We start from the raw sequence: 25,735 nt of genomic DNA, 5'->3' as shown, positions 1-25,735 counted from the left end.
AGTATATGTGGATAATTGTAAGCCTTGTTTTTTGACCTCCCATTTACTATGACTAAGCCCACAGGTGCACGCACATACTGCCGTTTTAAGTTATTTTAACAGACTCAACACAGATCTACAGTCCGTTATAGAATCCAGGCCACTTTATACTGAAGGCCAGTTATATCTGAATGTAACTAAAACTGAAGGAACATTTCCTTTAATTATTCTCTTTGACATTGCTGAATATCAACACACTTTGACATCCCTTTCACTTTAATGTTTCAGTTTCTTGCAAGGAGAAAGCAGTAGGATGAGATAATACGATTACATGATTTGAGGGGGGCGAGAATATTGAGCGTGAAATTAGCATGGTGTACCTGAATGTCATATAGATTCAAATTTTATGAAGATTAAAGAAAGATTTAGTCCGATTTTATATGGCTGTTTAAACACAGTGACCCAAAGAGACACTCTTTCCGCCCCAAAATTGGATGTTACAATTAATTTGCCTCTTCTGCATTTTAGTCTTTTTGTGCCACTTTATTCTGCCGCCCTTTTGGTCACTTTGCACATACTGTATGAGAAAGGTAAATGGGTTCAAGGTTTAAGTAATGCTGGTCTGTTTCCTTCATGCTTTCCTCTTGTGTCTCCTCTTGTCTATCTCGCTACAATCAATGGCCTACTCCTGCTCATATGAGGCTTGTTCCCACAGTTTTCAGAGAATGTTTGATTCAGTGATACTCTCTCCCACATCAGAAATGTCCAGTTCTAGTTTCATGCATAATGCATCCCCCCCCCAAAAAAGAGTTATATCATGGTTCATGCAGTAATGTCGTGATAATTCAATGAGATAACCCACCATGTGAAGAGAATTTGTTTTCCTACGTTATTTTTAAAACAGAGGGCAATAGTGTATTTCTGGCTCAGTGTAAATAATCTGTGTGGGTTTGTGTGTGACTGCACGGCCTCCTGTGTTCCCTCAGGTGCCCCAGTCATCGTAGGAATGAGCATCAACATCGCTAGCATTGACTCCATCTCAGAAGTGAACATGGTGAGTTACAAAACCCCTTCTCTTACAGTAGCAAAGTCTATACAGTACATCGACTCAATGTGTCAATTCATATTTATAAGGATACTGTAATGAATACTCGGGGAGAAAGAGGTGTAGATTCACACGCAGAGCGTGGCAGATGTTTATTAGGCCTTTGCAGAAGGCAGGAATCGTGGTCACAGGCAGGCAATGGTCAAACACAGGTAGGCAGTCAAAAACAAACAATACCTTTACAACCATATAAACAGAAAGAACTGAACTAAATAGGGAGCTGATGAGACCAGGTGAGAAGTGAACGTAGGTGAAATCAATGAACAAAAATGAAAGAGAGGGCTATGTTCTAGAACACAAAGAAACAGGGCTGTGTTCTAGAACACAAAGAAACAGGACACAAGGTTGACTAAGAAAAGAAAAGCTGAACCTTACAGGTACTTTGTTGCAAACACTCAAATTGAACTAATTAAATTAACCTTGGACCCTTTCTTGATTTCTTGATTGTTCACAAAATAATATAATAATATAATCTGACCACATAAAGATGATCTAACAATGTGCAAGAGACCATACTCGAGTTACAGTAATATCAAGAAAGGGTTCAAGGGTCTTTGAGTGTTTGCAACGCAATACCATTTCAATCAGTCATATTTGCCCTTGCCAACGTTAGATAACCATAGACATGTTGTGCATCTGTTTTGCTTGATTATATTACGCGTTAACTTGTGTTCATTAGAGAGCGGTGAGAAATCAGGCACAGTCTTGTGCATCCTTAAAGAAGACAATATGGCTGGTGTCTCAGCAATGACATCATTCTGTCGCTCTCCTCTCCGTTGTATTTAAAACAATATTGAATTGTATTTGGTGTGGCACAGTCACACTCAGAGTTCACTCCACCCACAAGCCAGAAGGGCTTTGCTGTTGTGTTTTGGGTTTGTTATCCCTACAACATTGTTATTTGGGGTCACTAGAGGATTTTCATCCAGTTTCGACAGCAGATATCATCTTTAATTTCTTAGAGGTAGTCACTAATGTATTTTCTTTATTTTTGAGCACATGCAAGTGAGGCCCTTTGATTTATTCATCTTGAAGTTATTGTAGAGATTCATGTTGTACTCCTGTGTTTTGAAAGACACAGCGAGTTTTAGCTTATGCTGTATGTTATGTTGGTTTCCCTGGACATTTGAGAAGGCAGCATCAAGTGCAAAGCTGAAAAGCTTGAACAAACTTCTGGTGAACAAAGACAGATCAAAAACATGTGTCAACTTGGAAAACTCTTGATAATCTCAACATGTGTGTTATGTCTAACACCATAACTTGTCTATTTTAGCTGTTCATTTTTGTATTTTGTCAGCAAGCCAACATAGTTATAGCAAAAGAATAACAAATTCCACCCCAAAAAAATTGCAATCAGACAAAAGCCATGTAAAAACAAATATTTAATGAAAAACAACATTTCATTTCATTCTATTTTTTCAGGACGCTGCAAATATATTTTTATGGAGAATATGGACTAGCCTTTTCATAGGGTAAGACTGAGAGAATGTAGGTCATGTCCAGCTGAATAACCACTCAGATTAGCTCTCAGTCCGCTTATAATATGTGACGTACATTATGGTTCACTTGTATTTTAAGACAATTATATTGAGATTTCGGGACACCGAGGTTCCCAGAATAATTGGCAGCATTTATCATGCAGAATTCAGAAGGACTGTACTGTCATCGGAGGACGTATTAATCTTAACGTGGCCTTTAAATCACTTCCCTGTAAGTCTTTCCTTTCATTATGCTTCCATTGTATCCTAGAAAATCACTGATAGTGCTTTCTGATATTCTGTGCACATAATGATTATGATAATACATGTAATGGTACTATGTGTATGGTGTCGGATAGGGCAAGTACAGTAGAGGTAACTTGTACTTCCCATAGTTGGAGCTTGGAGTTGAATAGGGCAAGTACAGTAGAGGTAACTTGTACTTCCCATAGTTGGAGCTTGGAGTTGGATAGGGCAAGTACAGTAGAGGTAACTTGTACTTCCCATAGTTGGAGCTTGGAGTTGGATAGGGCAAGTACAGTAGAGGTAACTTGTACTTCCCATAGTTGGAGCTTGGAGTTGGATAGGGCAAGTACAGTAGAGGTAACTTGTACTTCCCATAGTTGGAGCTTGGAGTTGGATAGGGCAAGTACAGTAGAGGTAACTTGTACTTCCCATAGTTGGAGCTTGGAGTTGGATAGGGCAAGTACAGTAGAGGTAACTTGTACTTCCCATAGTTGGAGCTTGGAGTTGGATAGGGCAAGTACAGTAGAGGTAACTTGTACTTCCCATAGTTGGAGCTTGGAGTTGGATAGGGCAAGTACAGTAGAGGTAACTTGTACTTCCCATAGTTGGAGCTTGGAGTTGGATAGGGCAAGTACAGTAGAGGTAACTTGTACTTCCCATAGTTGGAGCTTGGAGTTGGATAGGGCAAGTACAGTAGAGGTAACTTGTACTTCCCATAGTTGGAGCTTGGAGTTGGATAGGGCAAGTACAGTAGAGGTAACTTGTACTTCCCATAGTTGGAGCTTGGAGTTGGATAGGGCAAGTACAGTAGAGGTAACTTGTACTTCCCATAGTTGGAGCTTGGAGTTGGATAGGGCAAGTACAGTAGAGGTAACTTGTACTTCCCATAGTTGGAGCTTGGAGTTGGATAGGGCAAGTACAGTAGAGGTAACTTGTACTTTGCATAGTTGGAGCTTGGAGTTGGATAGGGCAAGTACAGTAGAGGTAACTTGTACTTCCCATAGTTGGAGCTTGGAGTTGGATAGGGCAAGTACAGTAGAGGTAACTTGTACTTTGCATAGTTGGAGCTTTTGTTCATGCATAACAACTAGTTCTTCTCAATCTGACACTGCTGTCTCCCCTTTTTCACAGGATTATACCATCACAATGTATTTCCAGCAAAGTTGGCGAGACAAGCGTTTGGCATACGCTGAGCTGCCCCTCAACCTGACTCTGGATAACCGCGTGGCGGACCAGCTGTGGCTCCCAGACACCTACTTCCTTAACGACAAGAAGTCCTTTCTGCATGGTGTGACAGTAAAGAACCGTATGATTCGACTGCATCCTGATGGCACTGTGTTATATGGACTCAGGTAAAGCTAACTTTTATTGGAATTCTACTGTACCTAAAGTGGTTAAAGCCTGGCCTGTAAGACAGGACTGGAAGAGACCTTGGGAACAGTGAGGCATGGGAGGAAATAGATCTCTGTTTAAATAGTACCACGACCCTCCTGCCTTTTAACGTTCCTTCCTTCCTTCCGAGAAATAAACAGTCTAGAGAATCACTGATGAAAACACAACTAACTTTATTATTTTTGTTGAATTGCTGAAGCCAGAATTCAATTGTAAGTAGTTATAGCCTGCCTTGACAATGACATGACATGCTGATACCTGACATACTGTATACAGTCTGGTCCATAAAGATGAGCAAAAAATACTGTATAAAATAAATTATACAAATACTGAGCTATATTGTATGCTCAAAGAATTGGGATATTATATTATTTTATACTAATACAATTGCTCAGAGAAAGGGATTTTGTTTAACAAGTAATACAACAAAATCTAATAAAGGATAAGGGGGAAAATGATTGCTACCCGTTTTCAGTACTCTAGCGTTCTTCCCTTGCGAGGATAACGACACTGAGCCTTTTTCTAAAATGTTTTAGGAGATTGGAGAACACGTTGGGAGGGATCTTAGACCATTCTGCCGTACAGAATCTTTCCAGATCCTTGATATCCTTTGTCTGCTCTCTTACTGTAGGTATGAGGTACTTTTTTGCATGTGCTTCTGTTTTTCATGTCATCTGACCATAGCACTGCCTGGAGTTTAGCAAATGCCATTGGCACTTGGATTGGAACCGGCGCAATGGTCAGATGAAATGTAAATGTAGCTCTTTGGCCACGCACACCAGTGGTGGGTTAGGTGTTGAAAACAGAAGCATACGCAGAAAGTACATCATACCTGCGGTAAAATATGGTGGTGGATCTTTGATGTTTTTTTTTTCTACTGGTGCTGGATCCCTTGTTAAGGTCAATGGCATCATTAACTTTGCCAAATACCAGGGCATTTTAGCCCAAAACCTGGTTGACTCTGCAAGGAGCCTGACACTTGGCTGCAAGCGGATCTTCCAGCAAGACAATAACACCAAGCTGTAATCAAAAGGGTTAATTGAACACAAAATCAACATTTTTCAATGGCCATATTATTCTCCGGACATGAACCCCATTGAAAACATGTGGTTAGAATTGAAGAGGGCAGTCCATGAGCGCAGACGGAGGATATTAAGGATTCTGTACGGCAGAATGGTCTAAGATCCCTCCCAACGTGTTCTCCCATCTCCTAACACATTTTAGAAATAAGGCTCAGTGTCGTTATCCTCGCTAGGGAAGAACGCTAGAGTACTGAAAACGGGTAGCAATCATTTTTCCCTTTATCCTTTATTAGATTTTGTTGTATTACTTGTTAAACAAAATCCCTTTCTCTGAGCAATTGTATTAGTATAAAATAATATAATATCCCCCTTTTTGAGCATACAATATAGCTCAGTATTGTATACTTAATTTTTTACCATATTTTTTGCACATCTTTATCAAGGGTGTCAATAATTATGGACCTGACTGTACATATGGTGCACATGTTTGGGTTTTTAAATCAATTAATTTCCATTAACTCTATTTCTGGTGCATCATTTGTCTCTGGTGAATGGAGGCCTTGGAGGACAAGACAGAGAGTCCGTGCTCTTTGGGTTATGTAATGCTGATGTTTGTTGATTTGTTCCACAGGGCAGTCCCATTTTGAAATGTTTCAAAGCTAAAAATCTAATTCAGCTGCAAATGTTAATTATAGGAAGCTTACAGCTAAATGCGCAGATGCTGCTGAAATGGCAACATGACTATGTTTTGCCACTGCTATTACACCATTCCGCTCCACAATCAGTGGAGATGGCTTTTAGCTCTTGTCATGTGCTTTCCTTATTGTCTAGAATATGAAATATATCTTAGATAAGCCTCTGGAAAAGGATTTAGTTATTTTCAAGAATGGGGGTCTTTGCACATGCCCATTGATATGAAATATAATGATAGCATTATCAGTGTCTGTAAGATATGGCAGTCGTCCCCATTCCCACATGAACAAATAGTATAGCATACAATGGTATACATACTCTAGTATTCACTTTTTGTTTTTGCAGACTTTACTGAAGTCAGCAAAAACACTGTAGTGGATGCTGTAGTATTTACTGTAGTATAGTGTGGTATTTACAGTTAACTATTGTATAAATACAGTAGTAAAATAATTGTAGTATATATTGTAGTAATTAATGTAGTGTTTATGCGGAATGTACTATACTATAGTATTTACTGTATTGTTTCTGCGGACTGGGGTATAATATTGGATTTACTGTAGTCTTTTGGCAGACATCACTATAGTATTTGCTATAGTGTTTTAGTTATATTATCTTTGACATAGAAGTGGAGGCTTTCTCCTTGAGGAAACTTACTGAAGAAATACTAAAAGAGCAAATTTTCCATAACCTGTAGGAAGGTAGGTAGGAAGGTAGGTAGGAAGGTAGGTAGGTAGGTAGGAAGGTAGGTAGGAAGGTAGGTAGGTAGGTAGGTAGGTAGGTAGGTAGGTAGGTAGGTAGGTAGGTAGGTAGGTAGGTAGGTAGGTAGGTAGGAAGGTAGGTAGGAAGGTAGGAAGGTAGGTAGGTAGGTAGGAAGGTAGGTAGGTAGGAAGGTAGGTAGGTAGGAAGGTAGGTAGGAAGGTAGGTAGGTAGGTAGGTAGGAAGGTAGGTAGGAAGGTAGGTAGGAAGGTAGGTAGGAAGGTAGGTAGGTAGGTAGGAAGGTAGGTAGGAAGGTAGGTAGGTAGGTAGGTAGGTAGGAAGGTAGGTAGGTAGGTAGGTAGGAAGGTAGGTAGGTAGGTAGGTAGGTAGGTAGGAAGGTAGGTAGGTAGGTAGGTAGGTAGGAAGGTAGGTAGGAAGGTAGGTAGGTAGGTAGGAAGGTAGGTAGGTAGGTAGGAAGGTAGGTAGGTAGGAAGGTAGGTAGGTAGGAAGGTAGGTAGGAAGGTAGGTAGGTAGGTAGGTAGGAAGGTAGGTAGGTAGGAAGGTAGGTAGGAAGGTAGGTAGGTAGGTAGGAAGGTAGGTAGGAAGGTAGGTAGGTAGGTAGGTAGGTAGGTAGGTAGGTAGGTAGGTAGGTAGGTAGGTAGGTAGGTAGGTAGGTAGGTAGGAAGGTAGGTAGGAAGGTAGGTAGGAAGGTAGGTAGGTAGGTAGGTAGGTAGGTAGGTAGGTAGGTAGGTAGGTAGGTAGGTAGGTAGGTAGGTAGGTAGGTAGGTAGGTAGGTAGGTAGGTAGGTAGGTAGGTAGGTAGGTAGGTAGGTAGGAAGGTAGGTAGGTAGGTAGGTAGGTAGGACTGGGGTCTGAACGGATAGTTCAGAGCTTCTGCTCTGAACTATAACCTGTAACAAACACAATCTATACTTGGCATGTAGGATTCTCACTTATGTGTGGCACAAATTGGTATATTGGGGAGTGGGAAGGGCGGGCTATATGCAAATTAAATACTGTACTATATACAGTGTCTTCAGAAAGTATTCACACCCCTTGATTTATTCCCAAAAAATGTGTGTTACAAGGTGGGATGAAAATGTATTTAATAGTAATTCTCTGTCACTGATCTACACAAAATAATCTGAACTGCCAAAGTGGAAGAAGAATTCTAACATCAAATTTAAATAAAAACATATAATAATATATCTTGATTACATAAGTATTCACTCCCTGAGTTAATACATGTTCGAATCACCTTTGGCAGCGATTACAGCTGTGAGTATTTCTGGGTAAGTCTCTAAGAGCTTTACGCCCCTGGATTGTACAATATTTGCACATTGTTCTTTTTAAAATTCTTCATGCTCTGTCAAGTTGGTTGTTGATCATTGCTAGACAGCCATTTTCATGTCTGCCATAGATTTTCAAGCCGATTTAAGTCAAACTGCAACTAGGCCACTCAGGAACATTCAATGACATTTTGGTAAGCAACTCCAGTGTATATTTAGCCTTGTGTTTTAGGTTATTGTCCTGCTAAAAGTTGAATTTGTCTGTAGGAAAGTAGAGTGAACCAGGCATTTCCTCTAGGATTGTGCCTGTGCTTACCTCTATTCTGTTTATTTTTAGCCCCCCAGAAACTCCCTAGTCCTTGCCGATGACAAGCATACCCATAACATGATGCAGCCATCACCATTCTTAAAAATATGACGAGTGGTGCTCAGCGACGTATTGTGTTGGATTTGCCCCAAACATAATATTTTGTAATCAGAACATCAACTTTTCAGTACATAAAGTTAATTTCTTTGCCATATCTTTTTGCAGTTTTACTTTAGTGCCTTATTGCAAGCAGGATGCATGTTTTGGAATATTTCCTCATTTTCAATATGTCATTCAGGCCTGTATTGTGGAGTAACTACAGTGTTGTTGATCCATCATCAGTTATCTCCGATCACCGCCATTAAAGTCTGTACCTGATTTAAAGTCACCATTGGCTTCATTCATGGAGAAATCCCTGAGTGGTTTCATTCCTCTCCGGGAAGTTAGGAAGGACGCCTGTATCTTTGTAGTGACTGGGTGTACTGATTGTATGAATACACCATCCAAAGTTGAATTAATGACTTCGCCATATTCAATGTCTGCTTTTTTTTACCCATCCACCAAAAGGTTCTTTGCAAGGCATTGGAAAACCTCTCTGGTCTTTGTGGTTGAATCTGTGTTTGAAATTCAGTGCTCGACTGAGTGACCTTGCAGATAATTATATCTGTGGCGTACAGAGATGAGGTAGTCATTCAAAAATCATGTTAAACACTGTTGCTGCACACTGAGTGAGACCATGCAACTTATTATTGACTCGTTAAGCACATTTTTACTCCTGAACTTATTTAGGCTTGCCATAACAAAGAGGTTGAATACTTATTGACTCAAGACATTTCCATTTCATTTTTTATGAATTTGTGTAAAAAATATATATATATTCCACTTTGACATTATTGGGTATTGTGTGTAGCCCAGTGACAATTTAAATCTAAATTGAATTAATTCTAAATTCAGAGTGTAGCACAACAAAATGTGGGAAAAGTCAAGAGGTCTGAAGGCACTGTACTATAGTAATTACTGTCGTGTTTTTGCAGAGTATAGTGTTTTTGCAGACATTTCTGTAGTATTTACTGTACTATTTACTGTACTGTATTCTACAGTTTACTACATAATTCTATAGTAAGTACTGTTTGTATTCTATATAAATATAACTGTAGTATTTTTTAATGTGGGGACTTTCGTATTAATGAGAGAGTTTGATGATGTTTGGAAGTGAGAGGGGGAACTAATGGGCTGGTAAATGCTTACTTAATATGTCTCTTGGTGGAATCAGCTGTGGGTGCAGGGGAGCGAGGGATGGAGGGGTGGAAGTGGTAGCAGCTTCTCCTGCTGCCCAGAGGGAGTTGGTGAAAAGGTGGAGGAATGAATTGAGGAAAGAATCATAAAGTGAGGACAGAATCCTGTGTAGAGTACAGAGGGACTATAGGGCAGTGCTGTTCAAACCTGGGGTCATGGGGATTGCCACATTTTAAATTCAAATCAACAAAATAAATGAGATGGGGTGGGGAGGTATTAAGAGTACAGATTATTTTTTAGGACAATATATAAACTTTTTGAGAAAGATCATTTGAAAAATAAAATGTTATTGAGGAAATGTATTGATTGGTTCTCTTAATTTTGATAAGCGAGATGAACATGTAATGAATTAGATTTGGGGTGAGGTGAGCCTCTATGATTTATCGTAAAGACCATGACCCCTTTACCTTTCACAGGAAGACGTAAAAAAAAGCATACTTTCTTGTTAATTTGATTGATTGACATGTGAGCTTCTTTTACAGAATAAGCCTGGACTGTTTTCAGCAGGCATGACACAGGGACAGAACAATGTTTTTATTGTGCAACAGAACGGATGTAGTAGTCACTATTGTACTGCACGAGACAAACAAATATAGCACACCACTTATTCCTGGCTATTTTGTTTTGCTGGGATGTGAGGAGGAGGAGGAGGTGGCGCACTTCCCATCCAGAATTCTGTGCCCCAGAAAAAGGCAACAAAAAACCTTATAATCCCTCATCACCACAATGTCCCAGTTTCATCAATGAACCAGCCCAGACAGTGAGTCTGCAGTGAGGTTCTCACAGGGACCCACCCAGATGACTGGGGGGCTGCTGGGGGGAGAGGAGCATCTTGGGGCCCTTTCAAAGCAACACAGCAGCCGGAGCCCCAGGGGTCACAGGCTTTGTTTCTTCACCCAACATGTTGCAACTTTGCTTTACAGGAGTCATGTACAGTAAAGCTGTGAGATAGAAAACAATATGCAGTGCAGAGTGAAATGCCCTTCGTCTATGATATAGCCGGAGGGGAGTGATGATGAGGTTATGGTGTGATGGGCCTTGGGGAGAGTCAGAACACCTTTGCTACGGCATCATGCCTTAACACAACAAAGTGAAGATAGTCAAAAAGTATGTCATCACAAAAGGTGACTTACTGTATGGAACTGTGTTCTGTTTTCATCATGGTTGTATAGCCCCTGCAGAAAACACTCCACATTGTTTTTCTTTTGCACTCTATACACTTGTGTTTGACAGTAGTTGTAGTGGCTTGTATTAGCCTGCACACTACAAACCTCTTGCTAAATGCTGAATTGTCCAGCAACCTAGAAGACGGCATGGATTTAGGCATCTTAAATTATGGATCCCAAATGTAAAATAGGCTGTTGTAAAGGGTGAACTTCCCCACCACTCTCCTTCGCCTCCTAAAACACACAAACTGTGTACCTATCAAACTCTCTCTGTGAATGGGCAGTCCATCTAACACACAGAGGTGATGAGTTGTAACTCAGTTACTTTTTCCATTCAGGCAAAACAGTGAGCTCCGTATTTCATTTAAACCAGAAGCCTGAAAACAGGCGAAAGCTCGTATGATTTAACAGAGCAGATGTAATTATTAAAATGTGCTGCACTGGTAAATATATCACACACAAATCATCTGTAAACCGTGGGATTTTCCTAGGCTTCTGGATTTATTGGAATTGAATTTAATGAATATATTTATATATAGCAGTCAATCACAATTTAGTGTGAGATTAAAGCACATACTCAATGCACAGGTGCTAACATTTTACAAAAATGTTCAGCTGATTCAATGTATCCCATAGGAATAAAACAAGCTTGCTATATTTGACTTTCTGCATTTGGTTGTTGGCTTTGGGGCTTGAATGAATTAGATGTTTACATGAAACACTTAGGATGTACCTATGGTTTTGTTTGAAGTTAGTGGTTTAACAGTTTGAATTCATTCATTGTGTTTCTTCTATGGGTGGAAGTGTAAATATGAAGCTAATATCTCCAGTGCATGAGGTTGCTGTCACAACATAGATTAGGGCTGTCATAAGACCTATGTGAGCACAAAAATGCTGCTCACTGAGACACATTCGTTTTGTATTACAACTTCTCTCTATTTGGAATACACTTGCCTCAGTCAGAACACATTCCCAACAACCTCACCTTCTGCTATTTCATTCATTTAAAATTCATAAAGAGCTGACCACGGCTATTATGGAAGGTCTCAAACAGTTGGCCAGATTATGAGAAACGAACCCACATGTATCTTTCTCTCCTTCCCCCTTCTTTTCTCATCCCTCGCTCCTAAGAAATAGACCTTGGACAGGTCTGTATGCAACACTAGACTGCCAATGATTGCATTTCCTTTTTTCCTTTTTTCAATACGAGACAACTGCCTAACATTACTCATTTAAAGATTCACATCGTGCAGTCAAGGCTAAGCTACAATTTCTTAAAGGTTACCAAGGTAACAGCGGTTCTCTCTACCCCCCTTTTCTCTCACACTCTATGTCTCTGCTCTCCTTTTTTTTTCCAGAATAACCACCACAGCAGCTTGCATGATGGACTTGAGGAGGTACCCGCTCGACGAACAGAACTGCACCCTGGAAATCGAAAGCTGTAGGTGGACTTAATACAAACGTCTTCACCCCCATTCCTCCCCACTCTGGCTAAGTAACACCCCCTCCCCCTCTCACAACTGTCTGCCTGGGCTTCTCAGGGATCTCAGTAGGAATGTCACCCTGCCACTTTCACTGGATAACACAGCTAGGGACAGCCCATGATCCCAGACAGTTAGTGTTTAATTTTTTTTTATCTCAAGTCTCTCTATACATTTAAAATAAAAGCCAACCTTTAGACCTGTCATACGGTACTGTATGTCTCTAGTAGCCTATTGAATTTCATGTTGTTTATTTCATGTTGTTTCTGTCAATATTTACAAAACATATTTGCAATTTAACCTTTTGCAGTATAGGTTGCAGATGTGTAATTCACATATTTTCTGAAACGAGAAGTCTTACAATGCATTTTAACTGCATTATAATGTGTTATGCCTGCAGGCTTGAGGTGTTACTGAGAGATGAAACCCAAGTAATTCGACCAGAATTCTCCATACAGTCTAACGTCACCCTCTAGCTTAGACTCCCTGGTGATTCTGATGTAGCTTAGACTCCCTGGTGATCCTGATGTAGCTTAGACTCCCGGGTGATTCTGATGTAGCTTAGACTCCCGGGTGATTCTGATGTAGCTTAGACTCCCGGGTGATTCTGATGTAGCTTAGACTTCCGGGTGATTCTGATGTAGCTTAGACTCCCGGGTGATTCTGATGTAGCTTTTCTTGTGCAGTTTTCATTCAATAGGGTTTTCAGTACAATTATCTTAAGCCATCCCTTTAAATACTTGGGCCACTCAAGGACCTTTTAAGTAGAATTTTGTCAACAAACTCACTAGAATACACCTAATATGATCTACTAATGCTAGCGACCCTCAGGAACAACGACACAGACATGCCAGAGGAAAGAAAGGGAAACGGAATGGAATGATACAAAATGTTGGCAACAAATTGAAGGAAACTAACACTAAAGTGACAGTTATAAATGTATGTGGGTATTACTTACGGTGACTCCCGATAGTGGCTGATATTAAACATGATACAAATTGTACAGAAGCCTGTAGCTTGGGTCTCCAAATTTCATCCACGCAAATTATGAGGGCATACAATTACAATTCAGGATAACGGTACAGCTGTTTATAGCTTACTACACTGTGGTAAACGGTCCACAATAATTGCCATGTTGATATGATTTTGAGTATGCTTCTAAATATGTGGTACATTCAATTGATTGGACATGATTTGGAAAGGCACACACCTGTTTATATAAAGTACCACATTTGACAGTGCATGTCAGAGCAAAAACCAAGCCACAAGGTTGAAGGAATTGTCCGTCGAGCTCAGAGACAGGATTGTGTCGAGGCACAGATCCGGGGAATGGTACCAAAAAATTTCTGCAGCATTGAAGGTCCCCAAGAACACAGTGGCCTCCAAGGCTCTTCCTAGAGCTGGCCGCCCGAGCAATCGGGGGAGAATGGCCTTGGTCAGGGAGGTGACCAAAAATCCGATGGTCACTCTGACAGAGCTTTAGAGTTCCTCTGTGAAGATGGGAGAAACTTCCAGAAGGACAACCATCTCTGCAGCTCTCCACCAATCAGACCGTTATTGTAGAGTGGCCAGACAGAAGCCACTCCTCAGTAAAATGACAGCCCACTTGGAGTTTGTCAAAAGGCACCTAAAGACTCTCAGACCATGATAAACAAGATTCTCTGAAGCATCACGTCTGGAGGAAACCCGGCGCCATCCCTATGGTGAAGCATCATGCTGTGGGGATGTTTTTCAGTGGCAGGGACTGGGAGACTAGTCAGGATAGAGGCAAAGATGAAAGGAGAAAAGTACAGATATATCCTTGATGAAAACCTGCTCCAGAGTGCCCAGGACCTCATACTGGGGCGAAGGTTCAACGACCCTAAGCGCACAGCCAAGACAACGCAGGAGTGGCTTCAGGACAAGTCTCTGAATGTCCTTGAGTGGCCCAACTTGAACCTGATCGAACATCTCTGGAGAGACCTGAGAATAGCTGTGCAGCAACGCTCCCCATCCAACCTGACAGAGCTTGACACGATGTGCAGAGAAGAATGGGAGAAACTCCCCAAATACAGGTGTGCAAAGCTTGTAGCGTAATACCCAAGTAGACTCGATGCTGTAATTGCTGCCTAAGGTGCTTGAGCAAAGTACTGAGTAAAGGGTCTGAATTCTTATTTAAATGTGGTATTTCCGTTTTTTATTGGTAATAAATGTGCAAACATTTCTAAAAACCTTTTTTTGCTTTTCCATTATGGAGTATTGTGTGTAGATTGATGAGGGGAAAAAACAATTTAATCCATTTTAGAATAACATAACAAAATGTGGAAAAAGTCAAGGGGTCTGAATACTTCCGAATGCACTGTAAATCTATCTCATACTTCTCACTTTGATTCCACTGGCATTGTGATGGAGCCCTGGAGACACTGGTGGACTCACCATAGGCAGTAGAGCCAATTGCCTCAAGCCACACATCATCAAGGGGCCTAATGTGTATATTGATGATAGTGTGTGTGTGTGTATATATGTGTGTGTGTATATATGTGTGTGTATATATGTGTGTGTATATATGTGTGTGTGTATATATGTGTGTGTATATGTGTGTGTATATATATATGTGTGTGTATATATATATATATATATATATATATATATATATATATATATGTGTATATACAGTGCCTTGCGAAAGTATTCGGCCCCCTTGAACTTTGCGACCTTTTGCCACATTTCAGGCTTCAAACATAAAGATATAAAACTGTATTTTTTTGTGAAGAATCAACAACAAGTGGGACAAAATCATGAAGTGGAACGACATTTATTGGATATTTCAAACTTTTTTAACAAATCAAAAACTGAAAAATTGGGCGTGCAAAATTATTCAGCCCCTTTACTTTCAGTGCAGCAAACTCTCTCCAGAAGTTCAGTGAGGATCTCTGAATGATCCAATGTTGACCTAAATGACTAATGATGATAAATACAATCCACCTGTGTGTAATCAAGTCTCCGTATAAATGCACCTGCACTGTGATAGTCTCAGATGTCCGTTAAAAGCGCAGAGAGCATCATGAAGAACAAGGAACACACCAGGCAGGTCCGAGATACTGTTGTGAAGAAGTTTAAAGCCGGATTTGGATACAAAAAGATTTCCTAAGCTTTAAACATCCCAAGGAGCACTGTGCAAGCGATAATATTGAAATGGAAGGAGTATCAGACCACTGCAAATCTACCAAGACCTGGCCGTCCCTCTAAACTTTCAGCTCATACAAGGAGAAGATTGATCAGAGATGCAGCCAAGAGGCCCATGATCACTCTGGATGAACTGCAGAGATCTACAGCTGAGGTGGGAGACTCTGTCCATAGGACAACAATCAGTCGTATATTGCACAAATCTGGCCTTTATGGAAGAGTGGCAAGAAGAAAGCCATTTCTTAAAGATATCCATAAAAAGTGTAGTTTAAGTTTGCCACAAGCCACCTGGGAGACACACCAAACATGTGGAAGAAGGTGCTCTGGTCAGATGAAACCAAAATTGACCTTTTTGGCAACAATGCAAAACGTTATGTTTGGCGTAAAAGCAACACAGCTGAACACACCATCCCCACTGTCAAACATGGTGGTGGCAGCATCATGGTTTGGGCCTGCTTTTCTTCAGCAGGGACAGGGAAGATGGATAAAATTGATGGGAAGATGGATGGAGCCAAATACAGGACCATTCTGGAAGAACCTGATGGAGTCTGCAAAAGACCTGAGACTGGGACGGAGATTTGTCTTCCAACAAGACAATGATCCAAAACATAAAGCAAAATCTACAATGGAATGGTTCAAAAATAAACATATCCAGGTGTTAGAATGGCCAAGTCAAAGTCCAGACCTGAATCCAATCGAGAATCTGTGGAAAGAACTGAAAACTGCTGTTCACAAATGCTCTCCATCCAACCTCACTGAGCTCGAGCTGTTTTGCAAGGAGGAATGGGAAAAAAATTCAGTCTCTCGATGTGCAAAATTGATAGAGACATACCCCAAGCGACTTATAGCTGTAATCGCAGCAAAAGGTGGCGCTGCAAAGTATTAACTTAAGGGGGCTGAATAATTTTGCACGCCCAATTTTTCAGTTTTTGATTTGTTAAAAAAGTTTGAAATATCCAATAAATGTCGTTCCACTTCATGATTGTGTCCCACTTGTTGTTGATTCTTCACAAAAAATACAGTTTTATATCTTTATGTTTGAAGCCTGAAATGTGGCAAAAGGACGCAAAGTTCAAGGGGGCCGAATACTTTCGCAAGGAACTGTGTGTATATATATATATATATATATATATATATATATATATATATATATATATATATTGCTTAAAAAATAAAGGGAACACTAAAATAACACATCCTAGATCTGAATGAATTAAATATTCTTATTAAATACTTTTTTCTTTACATAGTTGAATGTGCTGACAACAAAATCACACAAATTATCAATGGAAATCAAATGTATCAACCCATGGAGGTCTGGATTTGGAGTCACACTCAAAATTAAAGTGGAAAACCACACTACAGGCTGATCCAACTTTGATGGAATGTCCTTAAAACAAGTCAAAATGAGGCTCAGTAGTGGGTGTGGCCTCCACGTGCCTGTATGACCTCCTTACAATGCCTGGGCATGCTCCTGATGAGGTGGCGGATGGTCTCCTGAGGGATCTCCTCCCAGACCTGGACTAAAGCATCCGCCAACTCCTGGACAGTCTGTGGTGCAACGTGGCATTGGTGGATGGAGCGAGACATCATGTCCCAGATGTGCTCAATTGGATTCAGGTCTGGGGAACGGGTGGTCCATAGCATCAATGCCTTCCTCTTGCAGGAACTGCTGACACACTCCAGCCACATGAGGTCTAGCATTGTCTTTAATTAGGAGGAACCCAGGGCCAACCGCACCAGCATATGGTGTCACAAGGGGTCTGAGGATCTCATCTCGGTATCTAATGGCAGTCAGGCTAGCTCTGGCGAGCACTTGGAGGGCTGTGCGGCTCCCCAAAGAAATGCCACCCCACACCATGACTGACCCACCGCCAAACCGGTCATGCTGGAGGATGTTGCAGGCAGCAGAACGTTCTTCACGGCGTGTCCAGACTCTGTCACGTCTGTCACGTGCTCAGTGTGAACCTGCTTTCATCTGTGAAGAGCACAGGGCGCCAGTGGCGAATTTGCCAATCTTGGTGTTCTCTGGCAAATGCCAAATGTCCTGTACGGTGTTGAGCTGTAAGCACAACCCCCACCTGTGGACGTCGGGCCCTCATACCACCCTCATGGAGTCTGTTTCTGACCGTTTGAGCAGACACATGCACATTTATGGCCTGCTGGAGGTCATTTTGCAGGGCTCTGGCAGTGCTCCTCCTGCTCCTCCTTGCACAAAGGCGGAGGAAGCGGTCCTGCTGCTGGGTTGTTGCCCTCCTACGGCCTCCTCCACGTCTCCTGATGTACTGGCCTGTCTCCTGGTAGCGCCTCCATGCTCTGGACACTACGTTGACAGACACAGCAAACCTTCTTGCCACAGCTCGCATTGATGTGCCATCCTGGATGAGCTGCACTACCTGAGCCACTTGTGTGGGTTGTAGACTCCGTCTCATACTACCACTAGAGTGAAAGCACCGCCAGCATTCAAAAGTGACCAAAACATCAGCCAGGAAGCATAGGAACTGAGAAGTGGTCTGTGGTCACCACCTGCAGAACCACTCCTTTTTTGGGGGTGTCTTGCTAATTGCCTATAATTTCCACCTGTTGTCTATTCCATTTGCACAACAGCATGTGAAATTTATTGTCAATCAGTGTTGCTTCCTAAGTTGACAGTTTGATTTCACAGAAGTGTGATTGACTTGGAGTTACATTGTGTTGTTTAAGTGTTCCCTTTGTTTTTTGAGCAGTGTATATATAAAATGTTAAAAGTACTTCTCCGCCTCAGGCCCCCCCATGCACCGTTCGAGGCATAATAATTCAAATAAATCCACGTCAAAGTCTGTCTCTTCAAGCTAGAGATATCTGTTTTGCATGGGCTGCGTCTCAATCCACCACATCCATAAATGTCGGCCTTCCAAATCTCTGGTGGAAGGTGGCAGAGCTACAACGGTGATTGTCATACCAGGAGACATCTCAAAAATCAGTCTTCTCATGGTAACCTCTGTAGCGTCCAAACGGTCTTGAAATTGATATGACCACTCTATGGAAAGATGGGACTCTCACAGACACGATGGAGGTAATCCGTTACTGGGCCAAAAAATGAATGGAAGTGAATAGGGTATTTCCACGTCAAAATTCTACAGGTAATTCCACAGTAAAAAAAATAACAATAAAATCTGAGCTTTTTTGTATCTCTCAGATATAGGACACATAGTTCAAAACATACTTCCTTTTGATTAAATGTTTTACTGTCGGTTTTTCCCTAGATTCATCTGTTATTCAGTGTGTTTCTATGGGCTAATCTGACCATAACTCTATCCCCCTGATTCCTGCTTACAATGAAAAACTCAAACAGGAAGTACCAGTGACTTACTCAATACAGAAGTGTACCGATGAAGCAAATGCCTAGCTACAGAATTGTTTCGCTTGCACAAACTGGAATATATTCTGTGATTCATCCGATGGTATTGAGGAGTTTACCACATGACTATGTGCTTCGACGACGTCGTCCCCATAGTGACCGTACATACATATCCCAACCAGAAGCCATGGATTACAGGCAACATCCGCACTGTGCTAAAGAGCTGACGCTTTCAAGGAGTGGGACACTAATCCGGACGATTATAAGAAATCCCGCTACGGCCTCCAACAAACAGGAAAAGCGTCAATACATGACTAAGATCGAATCGTACTACGCCAGCTCTGACGCTCATTGGATGTGGCAGGGTTTGCAAACTATCACGGATTAGGGAAACCCGGATTAAGCTGCCCAGTGATGAGGCTACCAGACAAGCTAAATGCCTTCTATGCTCGCTTCGAGGCTAGCAACTCTGAACTATGCATGAGAGCACCAGCTGTTCCAGATGACTGTGTGATCACGCTCTCAGTAGCCAATGTGAGTTAGACCTTTAGGTTTAGCATTCACAAGGCTGCAGTGCCAGACAAATTACCAGGACGCATACTCTGAGCATGCGCTGACCAGCTGGCAAGTGTCTTCACTGGCATTTTCAACCTCTCCCTGACCCAATCTCTAATACCTACATGATTCAAGCAGACCATCATAGTACCTGTGCCCAAGAATGCCAAGGTAACCTGTCTAAATGACTATTGCCCCTTAGCACTCACATCTGTAGCCATAAAATGCTTTGACAGGCAAGTGGTGGGGGTGGGCAACAACACATGTGCCACGCTAACCCTCAACACGCAGGCCCATCAGAGGTACGTGCTTAGTCCCCTCCTGTACACCCTGTTTACCCAAGACTGTGTGGCCGCAAACGAATACATCACCATTGTTAAGTTTGCCGACAACACGACGGTGTGTAGGCCTGATCACCAACAACAATGAGACCGCCTACAGGGAGGACGTCAGAGACCTGGGAGTGTGGTGCCAGGACAACAACCTCTTCCTCAACGTCAGCAAGATGAAAGAGCTGATCGTGGAATATAGGAAACGGAGACTGCTGAACAGTTAATCAAATGGCTACCCTGACTATTTGCATTGACCCCATTTGTATTTGCACTGACTCTCTTGCACCAGCTCTATGCACAATCACAGGACTACCCACACACTCACAACATATTACACTAACACTCCAACACACACACACACACTACATACGCTCACACAAAACACACACACACATGCACATTGACGCCACACACACACTCACACATAGACACACTTTTTATTATCTATCCTGATTACCTAGTCACTTTTACCTCTATCTACATGTACATATTATCTCAATTACCTCAACTACCTTGTAACCCTGCACATTGACTCGGTACCGGTGCTCCTTGTATGTAGCTCTGTGTTTATTTTATTGTGTTACTATTTCATTTTTTATTTTTAGCAAATTATTCTTGCTTTTCATCTCTGCATTGTTGGGAACGGGCTCATAAGTAAAGCCTTTCAAAGTAAAGTCTACACCTGTTCTATTCGGCACATGTGACAAATATATTTTGATTTGTTGTCATACAGTTTAGCTAAGTGAGTGACCATGTTACCAAGGGACTGAAGGCTTATTCTCCTCTGCTTTGGTCCATTCTGCTTCCCTAATGTCAAAGGTGAGATATTCTACCAGTACTGAACCTGTTCATTCTCCTCAAATCCCCTCCACCCATTCTCTGTAACCTGAGACAGATGGGTACACCACAGACGACATTGTTTTCTACTGGCACGGAGGTGACACTGCGGTGACGGGGGTGGATAAGCTGGAGCTTCCTCAGTTCTCCATCGTAGCACTTCGCCTGGTGTCCAGGGAGGTCAGGTTTACCACAGGTAAGGCCTCCACGCCTCATATCTGTGCTGAAGGAGTAGTAATGCCATAACAATACATTCTAAGAAATATGCAGAAATCCATTTTAATGGTCCTGTATGTACACGTTAGTTATTTTTCAACTTAACAATGATAGAATGTAGGCTTGCTTGTAGGATTAGTTAAACTGTCAGTCCAGTTCCACTCACTGTTTTGTGTTATTAATGTTATTCCAATGGGTAGCACTTCCAACTACCTGCTTAACACTTCAGAGAACGTTTCCTGCAGAATATTTAAAGTCATCTCCATGTGACAGTTAACTTGAGTTAATTTAGTAGTCTAGTCTTTAAGTAGTCTTGCCCTTGTGTGTGCACTTGTTTATTTATATTCACGAGGTATAGCAGAAAGGAATAAAATATGTATGCCCGGATATTGATTCATTAAAAGATTTACCAGACCAGGGAAACGAAAGGGTCATTTTTCATTGTGTGTAGCACACAGTCGATTGCCTTTCAAATTAAAACCATCATGACTATCTTAGGCCCTTTCTCTCATTTTGATAAAGTGGTCATACAAACTCCCTTGAGGGAATTAGTTATGCATTCATAGCGGTAAACATTTCTCTCTCGCTGAAGTAGGGGAAAGTCAAAGCCACAGGGGAATCTATCTTTCTCATTAACAACTTGTTGTTGAGCTTGTTTGAATAATCAATAGATTCGATGCAACCAATTAATGTCTCATCATAACGAGCTGACATTTTTATCTGCAACATGCATTAATGTTAAGCGCCATAGGTTCACCCCACTAGCTACATCACAGTCTCATGTGGGTTCCTCCTCCTCACTTAAGTAGTGAGAAGACATGCTCTCCAATTACGGGCCTTTTTAAATCCCCTTTTGGTGATATTTAGAGGACAGAGAAAGTGCTAAACAGAGAAAAACACAGCAGCTCTCCATGACAATTCTCAGAGGGATACTGGAGCTGCCTGCTGAGATGGGGGGCTTGCAGAAAAATCTGCTGTGCTTGCGACTTTCTGCCATGTTTAATTGGAATCGAACTTGTCCCTGGAAAGGAATCCATTGCTTTGGGGAAATGAAGTGCTCAGTCTGAACGAATGGAGAAATGACTAGCCCGCGCATTGTCAAAGTGCAGACTTTGGAACTCATAAATTGTGCCAGCGGTTCATCCTTTTCTGCACTGATGTGTTTCCTCTGCCCCTCTCAATCACTCCATCACTCCATCCTCTCTCCTTCTCTCCTGTTCTCTGGGAAAGGTTCCTATCCCAGGCTGTCGTTAAGTTTCAGGATTAAAAGGAACATAGGCTACTTCATCCTGCAGACATACATGCCCTCCATCCTGATCACCATCCTCTCCTGGGTCTCCTTCTGGATCAACTACGATGCCTCTGCAGCTCGGGTGGCCCTGGGTAAGACTCCATCTCCACTGCAGTGTTTCAGCAACACAATGTATTCTCAGTGAACACAGTGGGCAAGGTTGTCTTCAACGTTTCTCACAAGTTTGCTCTAACATGTTGCCGTACAAAATGCTACGCAAAGCACAATTTTGAATCGCCATAAACAGATTAGTGACAATCTCCCACTTACAAAAAGTAGCCATTACTACCACTCATAATTTGCACTTTCCATTGAAAACAGAAAGTCTACCCAGCAGGAGCAACTTGTCAAACAATGTTTAGAGGCGCACAAACTTCCCACTCAAAATCATTACCTTGCACTTTGCACCAAATATTTTACTTTAATGGTGAGGACTACTGATTTTATATCTAATAATAATGTATTTATGTTTGTGTTTGCAATTTCCAGGTGTTACAACGGTGCTCACCATGACAACCATTAACACCCACCTTAGGGAGACCCTCCCAAAGATCCCGTACGTGAAAGCCATCGACGTCTACCTCATGGGCTGTTTTGTGTTTGTGTTCCTGGCCCTGCTCGAATATGCCTTCGTAAACTACGTGTTCTTTGGCCGGGGCCCCCAGCAACAGAAGAAAATCCACGAGCGGCTGAACAAAACCAACAACGAGCGGCCGCGATACGAAGAGAAGCGCCTGAGGGAACAGGTTTGCATCTTCAGCTTCCTTCTTTCTCTCTGTATCAGAATCAGAATCCTAGTGTAAAACAGTCATTGTTTGTTTTTTAGAGAATCCCTAGCACAGACATCACAAGACTGCAAAATACGCATTCCTTTATGTTGGTTTGACGTAAGACGGTACTTTCACAAACCTGAAGATGCCACCTCCACCAGATACATATACAACAGCCATCCTCCATTGCTTTTTCTCCAGCACTGACTCTTTGATTTTAATGATCATTGTTTTTTGGCATTGAGATATACTGTAGCTGTTCATTTAACTACATTCCCATTCTCCTCTCAGGTTTGTTGTCTTTGTTTTGGCTGTGGACTTGATTCAGTCTGTGCTGTCCTGGGAGTTGCATTTTTACCAACATTCACCCACTTTTGACAAATTTTAATGGGTATGCAGGCAGAAACATTAGTATTCAGGGGAAAATGCTAAAACAGTCCGACTGAATGAAGCCCCTTGTCTCTGTGTCTGAAATATGACATGCCATGCTTATGCAAAGTTGTTCTTGTTAACCTTATGTTTATGCATCCTGTATTTTTAAGATGTGCTTAATTGTCAGTGTTTTATAGGCGTTTAATGTTGAATAAATGTTTTTTTCATTGCAAGGACTCCATTGCCACGCCGTTTCAAACCAACACCCTCAGGTCATATACACAGAGAAGAAATCTGTACCTCGAGGAGCAAAGAAAAGTTGGGGTACATGCATTTAGAAATCATATGAGCTGTGGGACTGCAGCCTAATAGAGGTCTGATAAAATGGTTGATAGAATGATGGCAATTAATTTGTGTCAATTTACTCTCAGTGAAAAAGCACCGTAAGGCATCAGCTATAAGGGAGAAAATGGGAAAAGTGCATGAATTCTTTAAAGAGGCATGAAAAGATTACATTTCCTTCCACATCATCATTACATTTGCTTTAGCTTGAAAATTGGAAATGAAAATGAAATGGGTGGCTGCGTGTAGATTATTATTATTAGGGCAGTTTGGGGTAATGTCACCGTGTTCTGCTTCTCCTTGACATTCTCCCTCTCCCCTCCTCTGTCCTCCAAGGTGGATGCTTATGGGAACATCCTGCTCACCACATTGGAGATGAATAATGAGGTGATGCCGTCAGATGTGGGAAGTAGTGTCAGTGACTCCCGGAATTCAGTGATGTCATTCGACAGCTCCGGGGTCCAGTTCAGGAAGCCCATGGCTCCCCGCGACGGCTTCAGCCACCACTCACTGGACCGCAGCGCCATGCGCAGCAGGGCCAACTGTCGGCTACGACGGCGCTCCTCCAAACTCAAGCTGAAAATCCCTAATCTGGCAGATGTCAGCACCATTGACAAATGGTCCCGGGTCCTTTTCCCCATCATGTTTGGATTTTTCAACCTAATCTACTGGTTGTACTATGTGAATTGATGTGCATCCCACTAGGAATCATGGGCCATATTTTGAGAGCACATTAAATTGGCTTTGATACAGTTGAAAATATGTATACACATGTACAAGTTGATACATATGTATATGCATATTTCTATATATTATATTTCTATATACACGTGTGTGTGTGTGTGTAAATCTGAAGGACTTTTCTCCTGTATAAAGCATTATTACAATGACTTGAATGTTTAAGAATAATTGCAAGAGAAACATTTCAAGCCTTTTGAAATTTCTCCTGAAGCAAACAAACAAACGAACGAACTAACAACCATCAAATCCCTTTGGGGGATTTTGGAACTAAAGACTGCATGATATTTTTGCTAAAAAGAAAGCAAAAGCTCTTGAGAGAAGAGATGTCTCAGAGTCTCATTGGCTTTTTATTGATACTCTGTAATCAGCGTCCTCTACTGCAGCTCATCAAATCAGAGGTGGATTGTGTGTTCAGGCATCGGCAGAGTCCCTTATATCCAGCTTTACCCCCCCCCCCCCCCCCCCCATCTCCCATGGATAACATGCAGGAATTCTCCACTTCTACTCTGTACAGCAACCTTGTTTGGATTATGTGTCGTTCCTTGGATTATTTCGAGTGACATTGTTCTCTTTATGGGACATCAGCTCTGGTACAATGCTGGTCTACATTGGGGCCCATCAGGATGGGATGTTAGAACACTGTGTTCCTGTCCAGAGTCAGTGCAAACTGATCTTAATTTCTCTTCTCATGTTTGTTTTTAGAGCAGTTCTTTGGGGTGTTTTCATTATGGTTACAAATATGATGATTATTGTATTTCTTTTTTTACTTGAAAATATTGTGTTTTTGGGAGAGTGTCACTTGTTCTAGAGTTAGCGCATTATTATAAAAAGACTCACAGGTATGAATTACTCATTTTGTTTGAGAAATAGACATATACAGTACATTTTGTCATCCAGTATCCTCAAGGACATAGTTGGAAAATATAATTGTACTCTTTCTTTAACTTCCTGTGCTTGATTCATCTGTAGATACAGTATTCATTGCCTCATATCCAGATTTGTGTTCTGTAAGGAAGGAAAGACAACTATAGTGAATTATTTAAAGTTATTCCACTATAAAGATGTGAGAAAAAATACTGTGCATTAAAAAGAGATATCGCCATTGTTTATTTGTTTGATATTGAAATCAACATTTCATCGCATTGTGTGACCTGTTGTTGAACTACTCTCACTGTAAAAAAAAAAAAAAGAAATCACCCTTAGAATGTTGGGTACTGATATTATAGTTCCTATGAAACATGCCTGTCTTAAATTCAAATTGACTCTATTTATTTAAGGGTTGTAGCAGGGGGGCGGGATTAGCAAAAAACTCAACCTCTCACACTCGGTACCTCTGAAAACACTGCAGACCCACCCACCCTTCAAATGTCACGGATGATCAAACCCAGAAGATCAGAAACATCATTAGAATCTGAAGAAAGGGTTTTAAGTTTCTAGAGGCAAGACAAGATGTGTGATAAATAGCCATGAACTAAAGAGACAACCAAAAAGGCCTATAATCCCCATTCAATTTTTTGATTTTGCTCTTAAAGTCACTAATTTCCATCGGCTCAGATCCACTAACCAATGATATGTCCACTGCAGGGTTGATGCCATGTTGATCCAAACTGTAACTTTACAGGATA

General features: G+C 41.4%; 1 protein-coding gene across 4 annotated transcripts in view; it reads left to right on the top strand.

The window, feature by feature from the left end:
• LOC110509937 (gamma-aminobutyric acid receptor subunit beta-4) overlaps nucleotides 1–25,299 on the top strand; it is a 45,131-nt gene extending 19,832 nt beyond the window's left edge. For 3 of the 4 annotated variants that reach the window (XM_036967857.1, XM_036967856.1, XM_036967858.1), the window contains 8 exons: nucleotides 966–1,033; nucleotides 3,940–4,160; nucleotides 12,027–12,109; nucleotides 20,437–20,574; nucleotides 21,825–21,977; nucleotides 22,375–22,631; nucleotides 23,262–23,351; nucleotides 23,706–25,299. In XM_036967857.1, the coding sequence (XP_036823752.1) occupies nucleotides 966–1,033; nucleotides 3,940–4,160; nucleotides 12,027–12,109; nucleotides 20,437–20,574; nucleotides 21,825–21,977; nucleotides 22,375–22,631; nucleotides 23,262–23,351; nucleotides 23,706–24,059 (1,364 nt within the window). In that variant the 3' untranslated portion in view covers nucleotides 24,060–25,299. The remainder of the gene's footprint in view (nucleotides 1–965; nucleotides 1,034–3,939; nucleotides 4,161–12,026; nucleotides 12,110–20,436; nucleotides 20,575–21,824; nucleotides 21,978–22,374; nucleotides 22,632–23,261; nucleotides 23,352–23,705) is intronic. The other variant, XM_036967859.1, reaches the window with a different exon arrangement.
• The last annotated feature ends 436 nt before the right edge of the window (nucleotides 25,300–25,735 follow it).

This window comes from Oncorhynchus mykiss, chromosome Y (assembly GCF_013265735.2).
Source record: "Oncorhynchus mykiss isolate Arlee chromosome Y, USDA_OmykA_1.1, whole genome shotgun sequence".
In the NCBI taxonomy this organism is placed as follows: domain Eukaryota; kingdom Metazoa; phylum Chordata; class Actinopteri; order Salmoniformes; family Salmonidae; genus Oncorhynchus; species Oncorhynchus mykiss.
Note: the sequence above shows the minus strand (reverse complement) of the source record. Positions and strands in the feature narration are given on the sequence as shown.